General features: G+C 40.3%; 1 protein-coding gene across 1 annotated transcript; it reads left to right on the top strand.

Moving 5' to 3' along the window:
- Window positions 1-7,403: 7,403 nt before the first annotated feature.
- C12H3orf38 (chromosome 12 C3orf38 homolog) lies at window positions 7,404-13,449 on the top strand. Its single transcript, XM_036203664.1, has 3 exons — window positions 7,404-7,649; window positions 9,567-9,805; window positions 12,583-13,449. The coding sequence occupies exons 1-3, from the start codon at window positions 7,523-7,525 to the stop codon at window positions 13,231-13,233; spliced, it is 1,017 nt and encodes a 338-aa protein (XP_036059557.1). The 5' UTR covers window positions 7,404-7,522; the 3' UTR covers window positions 13,234-13,449.
- The last annotated feature ends 4,420 nt before the right edge of the window (window positions 13,450-17,869 follow it).

Genomic DNA, 17,869 nt, shown 5'->3' with positions numbered 1-17,869 from the left:
TGGAACATATGGCTACTTGAATGAGGTTATAAAAATGTGACATTACTTTTAGGGTGGCATCCAGTCTTTTACAAATTATGTTTTCCAATAATCTATATCAGAGGATTTTTTTTAAGGTTCTGCATTTTATTACTTACCATGGGCATTTGTGACTATGCAATGATGGTCTTTAGTCCATTCCGTCAGAGTTCAGTCTGTTCTAGTTTTGTTATGTAGCCTACATTAGGCTGTGGAATTTACATACAGATAACAGCAAAGTACAACTCATAAGTCAGTTCTAAATCCTTGAAGTTCAACTCAAAATGTTTTCCATATTTCCTGACACTAAAAATGTAATAATTGACTTTTAGTTCACCTTAAAAGTATATCTTGTAATAAAAATTCTGTTTGGAAACTGGTTCATTTGCATAATGAAGTTTTTTTTGAAACATAATTTCTGCTTTGTACATTTCCAGCTAATAACATTTTACCATTTATTTTTTATAAGTTGTAAGCACTGCTATAAATATAAGTTCACAAAGTGTTACATTTTCATGAATTTTGAAGTTTGTGTGAAGATGTTCTAGACAAATTCCACCTGTTATTTTGTCTTTAAGCTTAATTTGAAGGTTTTCCTCTTGACTTGTGTTGCTAGGAGAAAATTTTTTTATAGACAAAACTGGTTCATATATAATCAAATCAAAATGTCATGTAAAGTTCTGTTTGACCACATTTTTCTTACCTCTTTATATACTTCTCAGTTTTACCTCTTAAAGAATGTGTGCATTTTGCTCTTGTGTGAACTTGCAGCAGTTCTGGTTTGGGATTTAGAAGGAAAGGAAGGTTTGTCTTACTTACACTCTTTCCCATCTCCTTTCTTCTTTTCTACTTTTGTGTGGAGGATACATGGACCAAGTTTCACATCTTTGTTTTAAAATAAAATCTATGTCAGTGAGGTCAGGAAAAGTGTATACCTGAATCCTTCCTGCTAGACACAGAAGACGCACAGGAGGGAGTCTCCATGGACAAGGACACTGGTACTTTGGGCTCTAGCCATATTCATGTTTTTGAAACCACCAATATATAATGAATACATAATTTATATCATTGATCTTGTGATTCTTTTCAAGTCACACTGAACCTTTAGCTGTATTTTCATGTTTGGTTTAATATTACTGTATGAATGAAAAGCTTAAAAGGGATGATAGTGTTTATTTTTAATTTATTTGGTACTGTCAAACACCTCTTCAGAATGAGCAAATGCTGCATATGCATTTTGGAATTGTTATTATGTGAAAGACATTACAAATTCAGCAAGAAGGGAAATTTGTGCTTCCTTGTTGAACATTAAATTATTTTACTTTGCATTTTATAAAGTACAAATTAAAACTGAGCCATTGAATTGCAATAAATCAACAATAGTGTCTCATTTCAAGAAACTTTTTGTATTGTACATAGATTTGTTCAATAAAACATTGTCCTTGTTGATAATGCAAGTGTTCAGTTTTATGTAGTATACTGATTTCAGTAAGAATTCAGCTTATATAAAAGAAATTTTTATGCCTCTTAAAACTGGAATACTTCAGTTACTGTTACTACATTTAGGTTTTTGAAACTTTTTGAAACATGATAGAAAATGATGCAAGTATGCTTTTGTTTTTAAGTCCAATGCAGGGGTGAGAGTTGATAGAAGGAAGCTGAAAAGTTGGCTCAGAGGTTTAGAGTGCTTGCTACTCTTCTACAGGACCTGGGTTCAACTCACAGCACCTACATGGATGGCAGTTCACAAGTGTCTTAACACTAGTTTCTGGGGGATTAAAACCAGAGGGTGGGGGAGAGTGAGGGAGTGAGGGAGAGAGAGAGAGATGGATGCACACATGAAATGATGGTTACTGACATCCCTTCAGGTAAAGGATACTAAAGACCCTGCAGACTTGGGGCGAAAGGAAGTATCAGATCTCAGCAGATGCCAGGAGATATGTATGTTCACATTTGTGTTTTCAAAGATGAAGTGCTTTCTAGAACTTCCTGAGGGAGTCGATCAGTTTCAGGGTATGTCTTATCTATCCCCTGGTACACATCTTCTTTTCTGCCCTGCTCACGATTTTCATCCTTATTTTTAAAAGGATTATGGGTGTGGTTCAGCAGTGGAAGCATGTTTGGCATGCTTGAGGACCTGGTTGTAATGCCAATATTTAAAAAAATCATGAAAGTTGTTACTCTTTGTATCCAAAAGTGATCTTGGACATGAGGGCTCCTCTTTTTGTTCAGTAACAGGAAAAAACAAAAACCAAACAAACCCAACCTTGTACTATTAGGTATGACTTAAAAATTTGAAAAATGGTGTATTAGAAAATCTTTGAAAGCAAAGGAATGAATAGATAAAGTGATTTGCATATATTACAACAGTTTGATACATGAAAATGCTAATGGAATATTCTTGCTCTGAAATGTGGAATTTTCTGACTGAGGGACATATGATCTTAGACTAAATGTGATTTATTTTCAGAACAATGAATCTATTATGATATTTAGACAAGTTATTGCTTAGGTAACTTTCCATTTTCCTTTTCTGGAACTGGAAGAATTTTGGAAAAATAGTACCAAGTTCTCTTATAAGATAATCAAATTAAGTTGCTTTCATAGTTTTTCCATCTTTTTGGTGTTGCCACTATACCCAGCACTGGATAATGTATAAATATGGTTTGTTCAGCCCACAGTTGGGGGCTAGAAAGCCAAAAAAAGCATACTGCCAACCTTGGCTGTATGATGGTATGGTTAGAAGAGCAGAGGGAGTACAGTATGCAGACAAGGTATGTGCCAAGAAGAAGAACAAGTGAGAAGGAGCCATGCTGTTCTGTAACAAGCTCACGGGAGCCAACATTGTCCTTCAAAAGTTAATACTATCAAGGATGACTAAAGATCTGGTAATTAGTGTTCTTTATACTTTAGTATGACTAAGTTCCCAGCACAGAATCCTGTGTACATGCTCAAATCAAACATGCTCTATCTGAACAGCATAAAATTCATACTAATTTGAAAGAATCAGTGGTTAACCAGGACACAAGTTCAGGTTATATATTGAGATTTTAAAATGGTTATTCAGTGTTACGTTAATTAAAAAAAAAAAGTTCATCTCATTGAGGAGTGCTACGGACTGAAGAAAAATGGCTTCTCATTAACTATTACCACGTGCCTACTGTGTGTCATCTCAGTTCTTCTAACAACTCAAGTGTTAGTGTGAACACTTGTAGCAGAATCTTAAAAGTTCTTATTAATAAAATCAAACCTGAGGCCAGTTATTGGGGTGAATGCTGGAAGATCAGAGAAGCAGAGCAAGCCACAGCTACCTCACCTTGCTAGTTCCTCAGCTGATCCTGTTTCCTCTGACTGGAATCCCCTCAGTCCTCATCCAGAATGAATCTCAGCTGAACTGTGCTGCTCAAAACCTAAAAGCTTAACCAGCCAAATGCTGCTAGTTTCTGGTCTTCACGCCTTATATAACTTTCTACTTTCTGCCATCACTCCCTGGGATTAAAGGCTTGAGTCACCATGCTTGCCTGTATCCTTGAACAGGTGGATTTCTGCCTCTGGAATGCTAGGATTAAAGGCATGTGCTGCCACTGCCTATGCTTTATGTTTAATATTGTGGCTGTTCTGTCTCTGACCCCAGATAAGTTTATTAGGGTGCACAATATTTTGGGGAACACAATATCACCACAAACACTGCTTGTCAGATGCCTAAGAGTCAGAAGGGTTTCCCAACTGAAAGGTCAATTTTTTCCATTCTGCCATGCAACTTTACCTACAAACATGAATGGAGATAAGTCCAGAGACAAGCTTATCAGAGAATCAGTGATTTCAGGGGCAGGACGAAGTCTGGTGGACATAGTTCGTGGATAATTCATTATCTTCTAGCAAAGACTTACAAAGTGGGGTCCTTGGAGCAGTACAATCGGCATCATGTGGAAGCTTGTGAAATATCAGGTTAAAGAGCACTTTGTTATTTATATTGTGGGGGTCCCAGCAAACTCTACTTCTGGCAGAGAAGCAAACCTAAAGATTTAAGAAGGAAACTTGGTTCAGCATGGCTTAGCTGGGCTGCTTCAAATCTCTGGAGTCTGACACCATGCAGTTTATTTTAGACACATTTGAATACAGTTTAATTTGGGGGAAAAAAAAGTTTCCTGGTAACAATGATCTCAATCCCATGTGCACAATAAAACTTAAAGTATGACAAAAGTGAAACTTCTGCAAAGTACAAGTGCCTTTACCAGGAAGATGGGTTCTATAGCTTACCGTCCTAGGGTCTGGTGTGGTCTCTGACAAAGACAGTGTAAAGGTCACTAGGCTATAAAGTACACGGGACATCTCCCCTAAGCATGGCTCCTACTGACTGAGAAACAAAGCTAAAGATCTAAGGAGGGAGAGTCTGGGATAAACATCCTGGGAGATTCACATCAGACCTAGCCCTAAGACAGCAAAGTTATCACTAAGTTATCAACATCTACTTTCTGCTGTGGATAGCGCTCTGTATAAATATAATACTGTTTGGCCAGTACCCAGGCAGGAAGTATAGGCGGGACAAGCAGAGAAGAGAATTCTGGGAACAGGAAGGCTGAGTCAGGAGATGCTGCCAGCTACTGCCATGAGTACCAACATGTAAGATACTGGTAAGCCACAAGACATGTGGCAAGGTATAGATATATAGAAATGGGTTAATTCAAGATGTAAGAACTAGATAGCCAGAAACCTGAGCCATTAGGCCAAACAGTTTAAATAATATAAGAGTCTGTGTGTTTATTTTATAAGTGAGCTGTGGGACTGCCGGGCTTGGCAGGAGCTGGAGAGAAAATTTCCAGCTACAACTTTCAGCCTTCCAGGTGGAAAACAGGTATACATCCCTTCCAATGAAGAGATAAACCTGTGTGATTAAAGATTCCTGGTTTCCCTAGTGCTTATCTGTGAGCTAATCCCCTTAACGTCTATCACAAATTGCTTACACAAGCTAAGGTTTGAAACTAGATAAAAACAATAGTGTACCATATTTCCCTATACAGTAAACTCCTCTTAAATTCAGAGCTTTCTCAAAAACTCCCATTGGCAGGCACTTAATGACTTACTCAGTAGATTGTAAGAACTTATACCTGGAATGGCTTAACCCATGAGAAATTGTAATTACCTTTCAAAAAATATACTGAGTATACTCTGGTATCTTCTCACAATGTATATGTCTTTCACCTCTTACAAAGAGTATTCAGTTCATAGTTATTAGAAACAGATAAAAGAGTATGTAGATAAGTAAGACTGTACTCAGATTCTAGAATGGTAGGTTTATTCTGGAAATCTAAGCAATTATTAATATACCAATAACTGGACATAATGACTTATCATTATACCCATGTGCTAATGCATCTTCCAACCCTCATCAGAGAAGATTCTATCTCTGTAGTAGATGGTTATTACTACAGAGACTCATAACTGGCCAAGGTGTAGAGAATAAGGAAGTGTGAATGCTCTTCCCCCCCACCCCAAACACACTCACAGTATTCTGCCTCCCAAGACTCAGGGATCACTTCAGAAGAGGAGATAAAAAGAATGTAAGGGCTAGAGGTGGTAGATGGCAAGAAAACTGTCTTTTAGACACAGCGTGCAGCAGCAAATATGAAATCACAACAGACATAAGACATGTGCAAGTTCAAGCCAGGCCAAATCCAACAAGGACAGGAAAAGTTGGGGACATAGTCCTGATCTAGCTGAGGAGCAGCAATTGTTAGCCCCTAGAAAGGGGAAGTCAGTTTTCTTTAAGAGTTTAATTAGCCTCTGGTAAGTTGACCATGCTCCAGCTGAAGGCCATACAACCAGGGATACTTGGCAACGCAAACAGGTCTTGACGGGTCTAAAAAATAAGAAGACACAAGGTATGGGGAAGGGAGTTAATGTAATGATCAAAATGTACAAAATGCTCACATAGCTAATAAATTATTTTTAAAAGGATAGCCAATTGACTTTATATTTCTGCAAAATGGGACAGCTATTGCTGCAAGGTTGTAAGAATTTAGTAAATGAAGGGCCGGATGCCAAGTCCTTCTTGTTATGTTTTTGCCAAAATTGTAATCATTACTATTCTGTCTCTGGCCTTATAGTCATGCTGGAAACTCTACCCGCCTTCATACTGTTCTATTGCATGCATTTTTCATTGCTGCCTGGTCACAATTAATTCAGCAACCTCTTTCTTTGATTTATTCTTTCTTAGGTACCAGCACATGTTCCAGAAAGTCTGAGCTCTTAGCTATTCTTATATCGCTCATTCATACCTACTTTACCCAGTTTTCCTTTTCTCAGCAAATGGCTACTCTGGTGGCCCAAACCAAAGCCTGTAGTCATCCAGACTATCAGATCTTCCACTCTGCCTCAGTTTACCATTTTCTGTCGCACAGAAAAACGTAGTACTGGCCTCCCAATTGGGCTCTCCTCTTTGCTTCCCTCAGTCTACCCTTCATACCACTACTCAAAGTGATCCTGTTTGAAACTTTGATCATTTCATCCCTGTTTAAAACCCTCCAGGCTTCACAATTTCTTACAAATGTTACTTTTAAAATAGCATATCGCCGGGCGGTGGTGGCTCATGCCTTTAATCCCAGCAGTCAGGAGGCAGACCCAGGCGGATCTCTGTGAGTGCAAGGCTAGCCTGGGCAACCAAGTGAGTTCCAGGAAAGGCGCAAAGCTACACCGAGAAACCCTGTCTCGAAAAAAACCAAAAACAACAACAACAACAAAACTGAACTTGCAGAGGGATGGGCACCTCCTCTAGCCTCACAGGGTCCCTGCCTAGGCTTGAATTGCTCCCACATAAAGCCTTGCTTTTGCATTCCGGTAAGCTTGTCTTCAGTGGTCTCTCTGGGGGTCGAGATCGGGACACAACAGTGGGCAAGCATGGAATCATGGGTAAGTAAGTTATAGTTCTCTGAAAACAGTTTCTCGGCGTAGTGTTTAAAAGTGTATGTTAACTGTGTAGCTAAAGAATATCAAGGGACCAGCTCACCTAACTTAGATGTGGCCAGAGATGACAAACATTCAAACGCTCCCGGGCCACCAGACGGGGAAGTGGGAGGATGGCTTCCACCTGCTAGCCCCGGGGGATGATGGGAGCTCGCTTGCGCTCTCCGCCCCCACGCACCCGCCCGTGCATGCGCTGCACTTTAAGTCGCTCTTAAAGGAGGCAGTGCTGGTGAGTTTAAAGTTTCGTTCCTAACCCGCCCTCGTGTGGAAGGTGAATGTTCACGATGCCTCTTTGAAGCGCCATCGGCCTTCAAACTCTACTCCAAGAAGACGGTCGGGAACCACAAGTCGGGATCCCCAGCGTTTCCCCGCCGACTTTCTGAGCCCTCACTTCCGCCCAGGGGGCTGGAATCCCCGAGCCCTTCCGGCACGAGCGGCTGGCAAGGCACTTCCGGTGCCTGTTGCTAAGGCGCCGGCCGGCCGGCGGGCCGAGAGGGCGACATTGGTGGCGTCGTCCTCTGCCCCCTTCCCCGGGGGCGAGATGTCTGGGCTCAGCCACTTAGAGACGGAGGGCTGCCGTCACCTGCTCGGCCTGCTGGACGACGACGAGATCATGGCCCTGTGCGACACCGTCACCAACCGCCTGGTGCAGCCTGTGGACCGCCAAGGTACCGCCTCACGCCTCGGGGTCCGGTCCGGTCCGGGGAGGCTGCTCCGCTGCCCTGGGGCAGAGCCCGCCGGAGAGGTCGCTGCGGCCGCGGCTGCACAACTCTGCAGTCTCCCCGCCCACGCAGCTTCCGCCGCCCGCCCGCGGAGCCCGGTCCCCGCACGCCGATGGCTCGGGCAGCGGAGCGGCTCCCGGGGTTTTGCGAGTGTGTGATACCGACCCGGTAAAACTTTGTTGACGTGGTGGCCCGAGTACGAGTCAGCCATTGTTTTTTCACGAGTTCCAGAAAGCCCCAGAGTGTGTGTTTCATTGTAAGTTTTTATCATCCGAGGGCATCAGCTGCTGCTGCTCTGGAGATTTTCTTTCCACGGTCAGGGAGAACACAGGCACCTTTTGTGGGTCTCTTAGGTAAATACCCATTGCACCCAACAAAAGGCCGATGACTTTAATCCATATATGTCAAGGAATGCTCGGTCTCTTCGTCTGACACATAAAGTTGAGACTTTTTTTTTTGTTTGTTTGTTTGGTTTTTTTTAATTAAAAAAGGCTTTAAGACACAGAGGATATATATGTACGTTGAGTTTATAAAACATTAAAAAAATCCTTACTAAATACAGTAATGATACGTATGTTGCTGTAAAGAAAGGAATAGAAATGACAACCAGCTCGCCAACAAAACAAAACAAAACAAAACAAAACAAAACATACAAACAAAAATCCCAAACAATCGAATGTGGTAGTCATCCTGAAATGGGTGGATGAAGAGGATAGCCTTAGGGGATTTTGAAATAGGGGCTTCAAGGATACCCGTGCATCCCGTGGAATAAGATCTTTGGAAGACTGGTTAATGAGTGCATTTTTTTTTTAAAGTTAATTTTTGTCATTTTGCACCCTTTGTGTATCAAAAAGATACATTTTAGTCTGTGTTTGTAACACAGCTTTTTAATTAAAAAGCAACTTCCTGATTCTGCCACTTACCGACTTGGATTATCTGTAGAATCAGGAACTTGACAGCATTCCTTGACATCTCAAATGCTGTCGTTTTAATCACTTTTTCAAGGTTTATAGTGAGAGACCCCCACCCCAGTTCCCCCGAAGGCCCGGAGAGCTGAGGGAAGGGACATCTTAAAATAACCAGAATTGAGTCAATTCCCCATTCCCAGACAGGGTGAAGTCAGACGTTTTACAAGTACAAAGTCAGGACGTCTGGTGGTGACTAACCGCGAGATACCTCCTCCCTCGAGATAACGTGCCCTGACTTCAGAGATGGGCTGTAAAACTCCTGACATAGCAAACAGACAAACTAAAATAAGACAAAGACCAGGCTCAGAAAAACTGGACCAATCAAGGATGGACCCATAGTAACCACCTCCTCTGAAGAATTTTGTGGTTTTTGCCTTCAAAAGCTAACCTCCCTAAGAAAGAGGAACTCTCTTATGTGTGCCTCGCTGTGCCAGGCGCCGAGGACGATTTTTGATATTTGGGGCAGAGAAATAATTCTTTTCTGGGTCCAGTATTTTTTATTAAAACAACTCATTTATTTATTTTGGGTTTTGGGGGACAGGGTTTCACTGTGTAGCCCTGGCTGCCCTGGACTTGACTCTGTAGACCAGGCTGGCCTCGAATCCAGAGAGCTTCCTGCCTCTGCCTCCCAAGTGGAGTAACGGCTGCATCATCATTCATTACCACCACATCACTATCAGCACCATCACCAGCAAGGTAAAGGAAGTTTAAAGTATAAAGGATTTAAAGAGCAAACAAATGGATGAGCCACTTCTTGCTTTTCACAACCATAGCCATCCTAATGCAAAAGCTTAAATCGTGAGCTTAAATATTTTTCAGTAGAATTTTTGCTGATGTTGGGCAAATTTGCAAATGCCTTGTGATTGTCTTATTAATTACTGTTATTTTTTTCTAGATGCTATTCATGCAATACTAGTTTATAGCCAAAATGTAGAAGAACTTCTGAGGCGCAAAAAAGTCCACCGAGAAGTCATATTTAAGTACTTGGCAACACAAGGGGTGGTTGTACCGCCAACTACTGAAAAGCACAATCTTATTCAGTATGCAAAAGATTATTGGGAAAAACAGTCACCAAAACTGAAGGAGACAGCAGAACCAGCTACGAAGACAGAGGACATCCAGCTCTTTGACCAGGTATACTAGATTTGTACTTGGTTCTGAATCTTAATTCTGTCTGAAACTATGCAAATAATCCTAGTTCTGAGGTGCGTGGTTCATAGTACTTGTGTTTTCTAGTCTTTATCTCCTTTATATACTTCAAGACCATTACAGCAACTTAGACACAGAATACTTTTCAGACTTAGTGATGTGCATGTAATCTATTGAATTGGTTGGGTGGGAGGGGGGGTTTATTCCTCTTCCCACAAATGAGAACTAGTGTATGTTTAGAAAGTATACTATGAGAATAATTTCATTTTAATTGAAGTGCTACTTCACATGGTCTTTGTACTTTAAAAGCAAGCTAATTGTGAACTTCCTTTCTCACTTTCTGCCTTTGGTAGTCATGTAAAAATCTCATTTAAAAAACTTAAAGAAAATGATTTCCACTTCAGTTAATCCTGGCTGCTTGTGTGTGTGTGTGTGTGTGTGTGTGTGTGTGTGTGTGTGTGTGTGTGTCTGTCTGTCTGTCTGTCTGTCTGTCTTAGTCTTAGATACTGAGTACTTAATGTTGATAGATTGAACTCTGGATAGTTACCATGCTTTCATAGTGCAGCTTAGGAAAGGATGTTTTAAGGTCTTGTTAACTTAGTATACTGAAAGGAGAAAAAGAAATGCTCATATGAATAATATGTTATCAAGCTTATTGTGAAGACCAGGAAAATAAACTGAAATATCGCATTCTGTGCCAAATGTAGTGAATTGTAGACACTCCATGTAGTATAGAATAAGACATAATATCTTATTTTTGGTGAGGTACTATGTTCTGAAATACATAGGTGCATGGAGTCTAGATTATAGGGTAGTTTTTTTTTTTATAATAATATTCCCTTTTAATTAAAAAATAATATTAGTTCTGGTCATGGAAAATGACCCATTTCAGTCACCTTTAGAAGTAGCTGTTTAAGGAAGGTAGAGGGAATTTTTTAAAATTTTATTTATTTATTTTGTTTTATTTTATTTTAATATTTTTTTGTAGAGGGAAATTTTTTTTAAAGTTCTGATAAACTTCTGATTAAAAAATGCTCATTTTATGTTAGAGCAGATAGAATGAGTAACAAGAGCTTACTTTTCAATAGAACTTATGTTAGAAAAATGCAAATTCCTCTGAGTTTTATTAATTATTGCAGTTATTTGTATAATCACCTCTTTTGACATTTACATTCAATAAAGGATCCATTTGAAGCAATTGTTTTAAAGTTTTGGAGGATGTGTACAGTCAAGGGAAAATTATGTACAGAGCATGGTCATTGACTATTCATGCTGATATTGATATTTTCAAGGGCTTGGTTCATTTTTTTTTAAGCTTTTTCTAAGATCAAAACATTCCTATATTACTGTTTTAGGATTGGTTTTGAGGAGACAGAATATCAGAACAGGGTGTCAGAATAGATGGAATGTTACATGCCTGTAACCTCAGCATGTAGGAGATAAGAGACTTGGTGACTGCAAGCTCCAGGTAATTGGGGTACAGAGTAAGACCCTTTGTTAGAAGAAGAAAAAGGTCTAGGATAGCTGTCTGCTTTGATCCCAAACATTGAAGAAAAAGAAATGAGAGGGGGTGGGGAGGGGAAGAGAGAAGGAGAGTAAGAGAATGAATGAATGAGTGAATGAATGAATGAGTGAATGAATGAGAGAATGCTAAGGCTGGGCTTGGGTGCCTGTGCTCAAGCCAGCCTTCTTCTCCCTCAGCCTCCTGAGTAACCGTGTGACACTGAACCCAGCAGTGGGCTTGTTAAATTTTACTTAGATAAAATTTAAATTGAAAATATTTTCTTCTGTTGTAGAATTTTATTGTAAGGTGTGTTACTTTTGTTGATGTTGCATTTGTTTAACTCTGTGAAGCTGTGTTACCTTGCCTGTCTGAAACACTTGATGGTCTAGTAAAGAGCTGAACAGCCAATGGCAAGGCAGGAGAGAGGATAGGAGGTGCTGACAGGCAGAGAGAATGTACAGAAGGGGAAATCTGGGGGAAAAAAGAAGAAAGTGTGGGAGAAGGAGGAGGACTCCAGGGGCCAGCTACTCAGCTACACAGCAAGAAATAATGAAAGGTATACAGGAATAGAGAAAGGTAAAAGCCTACAGGCAAAAGATACATAGGACAATAAGTTTAGAAAAGCTGGCAAGAAACAAGCCAACATAAGGCCGGACGTTTATAATTAAGAATATGCCACAGAGACAACCGAACCAAACTAGTGGGAACTCATGAACCAACAGCTGTGGAGCCTCCATGGAACTGGACTAGGCCCTCTGCATAAGTGAGACAGTTGTGTAGCTTGATCTGCTTAAGGGACCTCCTGGCTTTTTGGAGCCCATTACCTATGATGGGACATCTTGCATAGCCTTGATGCAGGGGGAGGGGCTTGGACCTGCCTCAACTAAATGTACCAGGATTTGCTGACTCCCCATGAGAAGCCTTTCCTTGTTGGAGGAGGGAATAAGGGGTGGGTTGATGGGGGGAGGTGGGAGGAGGAGGGAAGAAAGGGGCATCTGTGGTTGGTATGTAAAATGAATAAAAAATTTCTTAAAGATACATAGCCTCAGGGGAAAAAAAAGCCTCTGTGTATTATTTATTTGGGAACTGGGTGGTGGGCCCCCAAAAGAGCAAAAACAACCAGCAACACTTCCTTTTTGAAGAAGTTGTTCTGCACATGACATAGTTCGTTGGTCTTTGCTCTGACCAGTACATTTGCACTTAGAACCTTGGCCGTGAGAGGTGAACCTTCACTTCCCTCTGTCTTTGTTTTAACCAGCAGGCAAAAGAAGAGCAAAACGCTGAAAAGGTTGATTTCCGTCGCTTGGGAGAAGAATTCTGCAACTGGTTCTTTGAACTTCTTAATTCTCAGAATCCTTTTCTGGGACCACCTCAAGAGGAATGGGGCCCACAGCACTTCTGGCATGATGTCAAGCTTAGGTTTTATTATAGCACCTCAGAACAAAACGTGATAGACTACCAAGGAGCAGAAATTGTGAGCCTTCGTTTACTGTCATTAGTGAAAGAGGAATTTCTTTTTCTCAGTCCCAACCTTGATTCTCAAGGACTAAAATGTGCTTCTTCTCCTCATGGATTAGTTATGGTCGGAGTTGCAGGGACTGTCCACAGAGGAAATACTTGCTTGGGCATATTTGAACAAATTTTTGGACTTATCCGTAGCCCTTTTGTGGAAAATACTTGGAAAATCAAATTTATCAACCTGAGAATTGTTGGAGGAAGTTCCCTTTCTCCTGGAACATCCCTGAAACCAGCTGTTACATTTGAACAGAGTGATCTGGAGGCCTTCTATAATGTAATCACTTTGTGTAATAACCCCAGTAGTGGGACTGGAGACCAGGTTTTATGTAGTGGAGATGAGGCATTGTTGAACAAAAGGGAACAGAATTTGCCTAATCCTCTAAAGCCCTGAGCATTGTATTGTCAGCCCAAAGTAGCTGCAGAAACTTTCCAGCACAATACTGATCATCTCTAAGTGACTGCAGATGTGAGGATTGACATATTTTAGCTGAAATACATTTTTGGACTGGAGACTAATGTGAATACTTGCCTATTTCTACTCAAGTTAGAGCAAATGTTCTGAGAACTTATTGTGGTCCAGCAAATAAATCCCACTTTAGATGTTGTAGATAACTGTGTGCCTTAGAAACCATAGGTAATATTTTTATTTAATTTAGTGAATAGCCTATTAATCTCTGTACCTCCAAGTGGCAAAGATTAGTAGTAGTCATGGCTTATTGGATATCTTAAAAATGCATCTCACCAAAGTGCTGTCTAAAAAAGAAAAGGTAACAGTTTAGAGATGTTTAGTATAAATGCAAAAGTCTTATTAATTATATAAAGTACGAATAATGTACTTGTGCAGAAAGTCCAATAATTTATTCTGGGAAGAGAAGCTTATTTCACCTTTTTGAAACTTCTCTTTCAGATGATCTGTTGTAGTCCAAGCAAATATCTCAAAGTCTGCTGCTTTTCTGAATGACTTTGGGCAATAAGCGCTGTTTCCAACACAGACTTCTGGGTGCTCAGGCTTCAGCCGACAGCTCTGCAGAATACTGACTGTCATGCCCCAAAGACAAAAAATAGCCCTTGAAGTTTTCAAGGTGTGCACAGTTCCTAGCAAACAAATCACTCTTCTTCCTCCTGATTGATTGTGGCTGAGCTTGACTCTCCTCAAAATAAAAACAAAGCCAATTTAGAACTTATAACATGGGTGTAAAAATATGCATACATATAGCCTAACTTTTTTTTTTTTTTTTTTTTTTTTTTGGTTTTTCGAGACAGGGTTTCTCTGTAGCTTTGGAGCCTGTCCTGGACTAGCTCTGTAGACCAGGCTGGCCTCAAACTCACAGAGATCCACGTGCCTCTGCCTCCCGAGTGCTGGGATTACAGGTGTGCGCCACCACCGCCCGGCCTAACGTAAAGTTTTTTACCTTTCTGTTACCAGATTTGAGATCTAAAGTTGATTTGCCTGCTTAAAGTTTAAATCTATTTATTTATTTATTTTTAAATTTAACTTTATTTTATGTGCAATGGTATGAAGGTGTCAGATCCCCTGGAACTGGAGTTGGAGACAATTGTGAGCTGCCATGTGGGAATTGAACCCAGGTCCTCTGGGAGAGCAGCCAGTGCTCTTAACCACTGAGCCATCTCTCCAGCTCCATAAAGTTTAAATTTCTTATTTGGAAACTATGTGCTGACTTTGGATTTGGTTAGGAATTTTGTTTTTAAATTACTATTTGGAAAATATGAGGGTGTTTTGTACCTGTTACTTTGTATATTTAACTGATAATCTAGGGATTGAATGTGAATATTGAAAGAGGCAAGCATTCACACCCCTCCCCTTCTATATTAGTGACATACCTCTATGAAGAGTACAGTCAGTATGTTCGAACGCAAGTTAATGAAGACAGGACATTCTTTTCGTCTGTGTTAGAATAATCAACCGTTTAGATTTGGCTCACAGTTCTTAAGGAGAGCTTTGGCAATTTAACTGCCGCAAAGCAGATTTTCCTCATAAGTATATCGTCAGTATAGTACAATTAGGTTTAAAGGAAGAGCAGGCTACAAAATGCATATACGTTCATAAAATAAGACAACTAGGTCACAATTTACCCACTCTACCTCTGCCCAGGTTTTGAAAACTCAGTTTGATTTTATACTGCTTGGGATTAAAGAATCAATACAATTATCCTAAGAAAAACACAAGATTGGAAACTATCCTTGTGGTATATGTGTCGGACTACAGAAAGATTTTCTTCAGTTATCTTCAGTATTGAACTTTTGAATTTATAAAAGGCCTAAGAAAGACTCAGATTTCTACACATAGTTTTAAGTCAACTTGAAAATTTTGAAATAGTCTTAATAGATTGAGAGGATTGGCTGCTTTTTTGGGGGGTAATCTGTGCATCTGTCCTCAAAGTAGATACTCATTGTAGGGAAGTGATAAATGAACAAAACTCTAGGTGGGGAGGCTTCAGATTTGGTGTCCGCCCCCGCCCCTCCCATGTTTTTTGGTCACGTTTGGTTTAATATGTAGATGTGAAAAAATTTGGGCCTCCTTATTACTCAAATTTAAGAGAATTGCATTCGGGCTGGTGGGGTCTTCTTGACCATGAGGCAATCTAACAAAGATATATAGGGCACTGATACGAAGAAACTGTCCAAAGAAAGAAATCTGGAAGAACTGAAGTCTATTTAAGAAGCTTGGCACCAAAAGAAAATGCAAGGATTGACTTCTTTGTTCCACCACCCAGGGCTCTGTGTGTTAGGGGGTAGCTGAAAGAGCTCTAAGTCTGCCTTACTACCTTTTACCCAGCTAATACTCGGGAAATCTGGCAAGTACAACACTTTAGATAGACTATGGAATGATTGGTGTCCTGCCTAGTTTTATGTTAACTTGACACAGCTAGAGTCTTCAGAGAGGAGGAACCTCAGTTGAGAAAATGCCTCCATAAGATCTGCTGTAAGCCAGCCTGTAGAGCATTTTCTTAATTAGTGATTGACGGGGAAGGGCTCAGCCCATTTTGATGGAGCTGCCCCTGCACTGGAATTGGGTTCTATTAGAAAGCAGGTTGAGGGGTTGGGGATTTAGCTCAGTGGTAGAGCACTTGCCTAGCAAGCACAAAGCCCTGGGTTCGATCCTCAGCTCAAAAAAAAAAAAAAAAAAAGGCAGGTTGAGCAAGCCATGGCCTCTCTGCATCAGGTCCTGCCTCCAGGATCCTGCCCTGCTTGAGTTCCTGTCCTAACTTCCTTCAGTGATGAACAGTGCTGTGGACGTGCCAGCCAAAGAAGCACTTTCCTTTTCAAGTTGCTTTGATCTTGGTGTCTCATCAGAACAGTACAGTTTCAGTTAAGGGATCTTCTAGACTTCATTTGCTGTGGGCTATTTTGCCATTGCGTAATAGCAGGGTGCATGGTTAAATACTCCTTTTTGTTAAAATAACCAAATAAAAATGTTCAAATCTTCCACTGAATTGTAAGCAGTGTTACATTAAGATATTCTGTTAGTATTATGATATTTTGTATGTCTTAAAAACTAAAATGCCAAACTACAGGAAAAAGCCATGTGTAATTTATTAAGCCATTCTGTGAACAATAGGTTTGGAGATATTCTGCATTCTTTCCAGAAGGTGATGTTTTTCTGCCAGAGGGATGCTGATTATCTGGTCTTACTAAAAATTACAATGACCAGAAGAAGATGTAAAGGATTGCTTTAGAACATTATAGCCAGATGCTTTAATCCCCACAGTTGGGAGGCAGAGGTAGGAGGATCTACCTATAAGTTCCTTGTCTCTAGTGAGTTCTAGGACAGCCAGGACTACATAGAGCTATCCCGTCTCCAGAAACTAAAACAAAATAACAGTAAAATGACTATGAAGGTGTTTTGACAAAAAAGCTCCTTGCCTGAGTAGGTCATAGAAATGAATGAAAACCATACTCTAATATTAGTCTTCTACAAATGCAGATGGTGTTTTCTTCCTTCTTTCCTTCCTTCCTTCCTTCCTTCCTTCCTTCCTTCCTCCCTCCCTCCCTCCCTCCCTCCCTCCCTCCCTCCCTTCCTTCCTTCCTTCCTTCCTTCCTTCCTTTTATTTTTGGTGCAAAGGGTTTGAACTCAGTCTCTTGCATGTAATGTACTGAGCATACCCTTTACCACAGCAGTGGCTATTGCAGTGGGTAGACATCAGCCTTTTGTAGCATCAGGGGAGGGTGGAAAGTTGGCTTCCTTCAACATTCCAAAACACATGAGTCCTGTAGATACTATTTTCCACATTAGGAAACTTAACTATAATACTGTTTTCCTGACTGCCCCCAATGTTAAAATTTTAGACATTGTCTAAGTCCTTAAGGCAATGGACTAAACCTAATGAATGAAAGTGTCTTAAGAAATATATTTTAAGCCAGGCAGTGGTGGCGTATGCTTTTAAACCCAGCACTCAGGAGGCAGAGCCAGGCAGATCTCTGTGAGTTCGAGGCCAGCCTGGGCTACCAAGTGAGTTTCAGGAAAGACGCAAAGCTACACAGAGAAACCTTGTCTCGAAAAACAAAAACAAAAACAAAAACAAAAAAAAAACAAAAAAAAAAAAGAAAAGAAAAGAAAAAAAAACATTTTAACTGACAAACTTTATTTTCAAAAGATGTTAGGATTAGATCTACTGAAATACTGTGAAGTGGGTCATGAAAGTTTACAAGTTATTTATCATGTGGATAAAATGCTTTGGAATAAGAGTCTCAAGCTGTTAGCCTCATCCTAAGATGACGTTGATTATTAGCGAATGTATTTTGGTAATTCTGATGGATGGTTTCGAGGACCACTAGCATTTCTTTTGGTAGAGCCTATTGGTGGGACTGCACACTGTTCCCTCCCTCTGCTTCCTACAAGCCTTACCCTAACCTTTGTTTCCCCTCAGCTTGGAAGTAGATAGCCTAGTTGCAATGCTGGAAAATTGGATCAAGTTTATTTGACATACATTAATTATTATAAGTTCCTGAGTCAAGTGTGAAATATCAGTAGGTTGTTTGGGTAAAGATGTTGGGTTTTAAGTCTC

This window comes from Onychomys torridus, chromosome 12 (genome assembly GCF_903995425.1).
Source record: "Onychomys torridus chromosome 12, mOncTor1.1, whole genome shotgun sequence".
Lineage (NCBI taxonomy): Eukaryota > Metazoa > Chordata > Mammalia > Rodentia > Cricetidae > Onychomys > Onychomys torridus.
The sequence above is the reverse complement of the archived record's forward strand: the minus strand, read 5'-3'. Positions and strand labels throughout refer to the sequence as shown.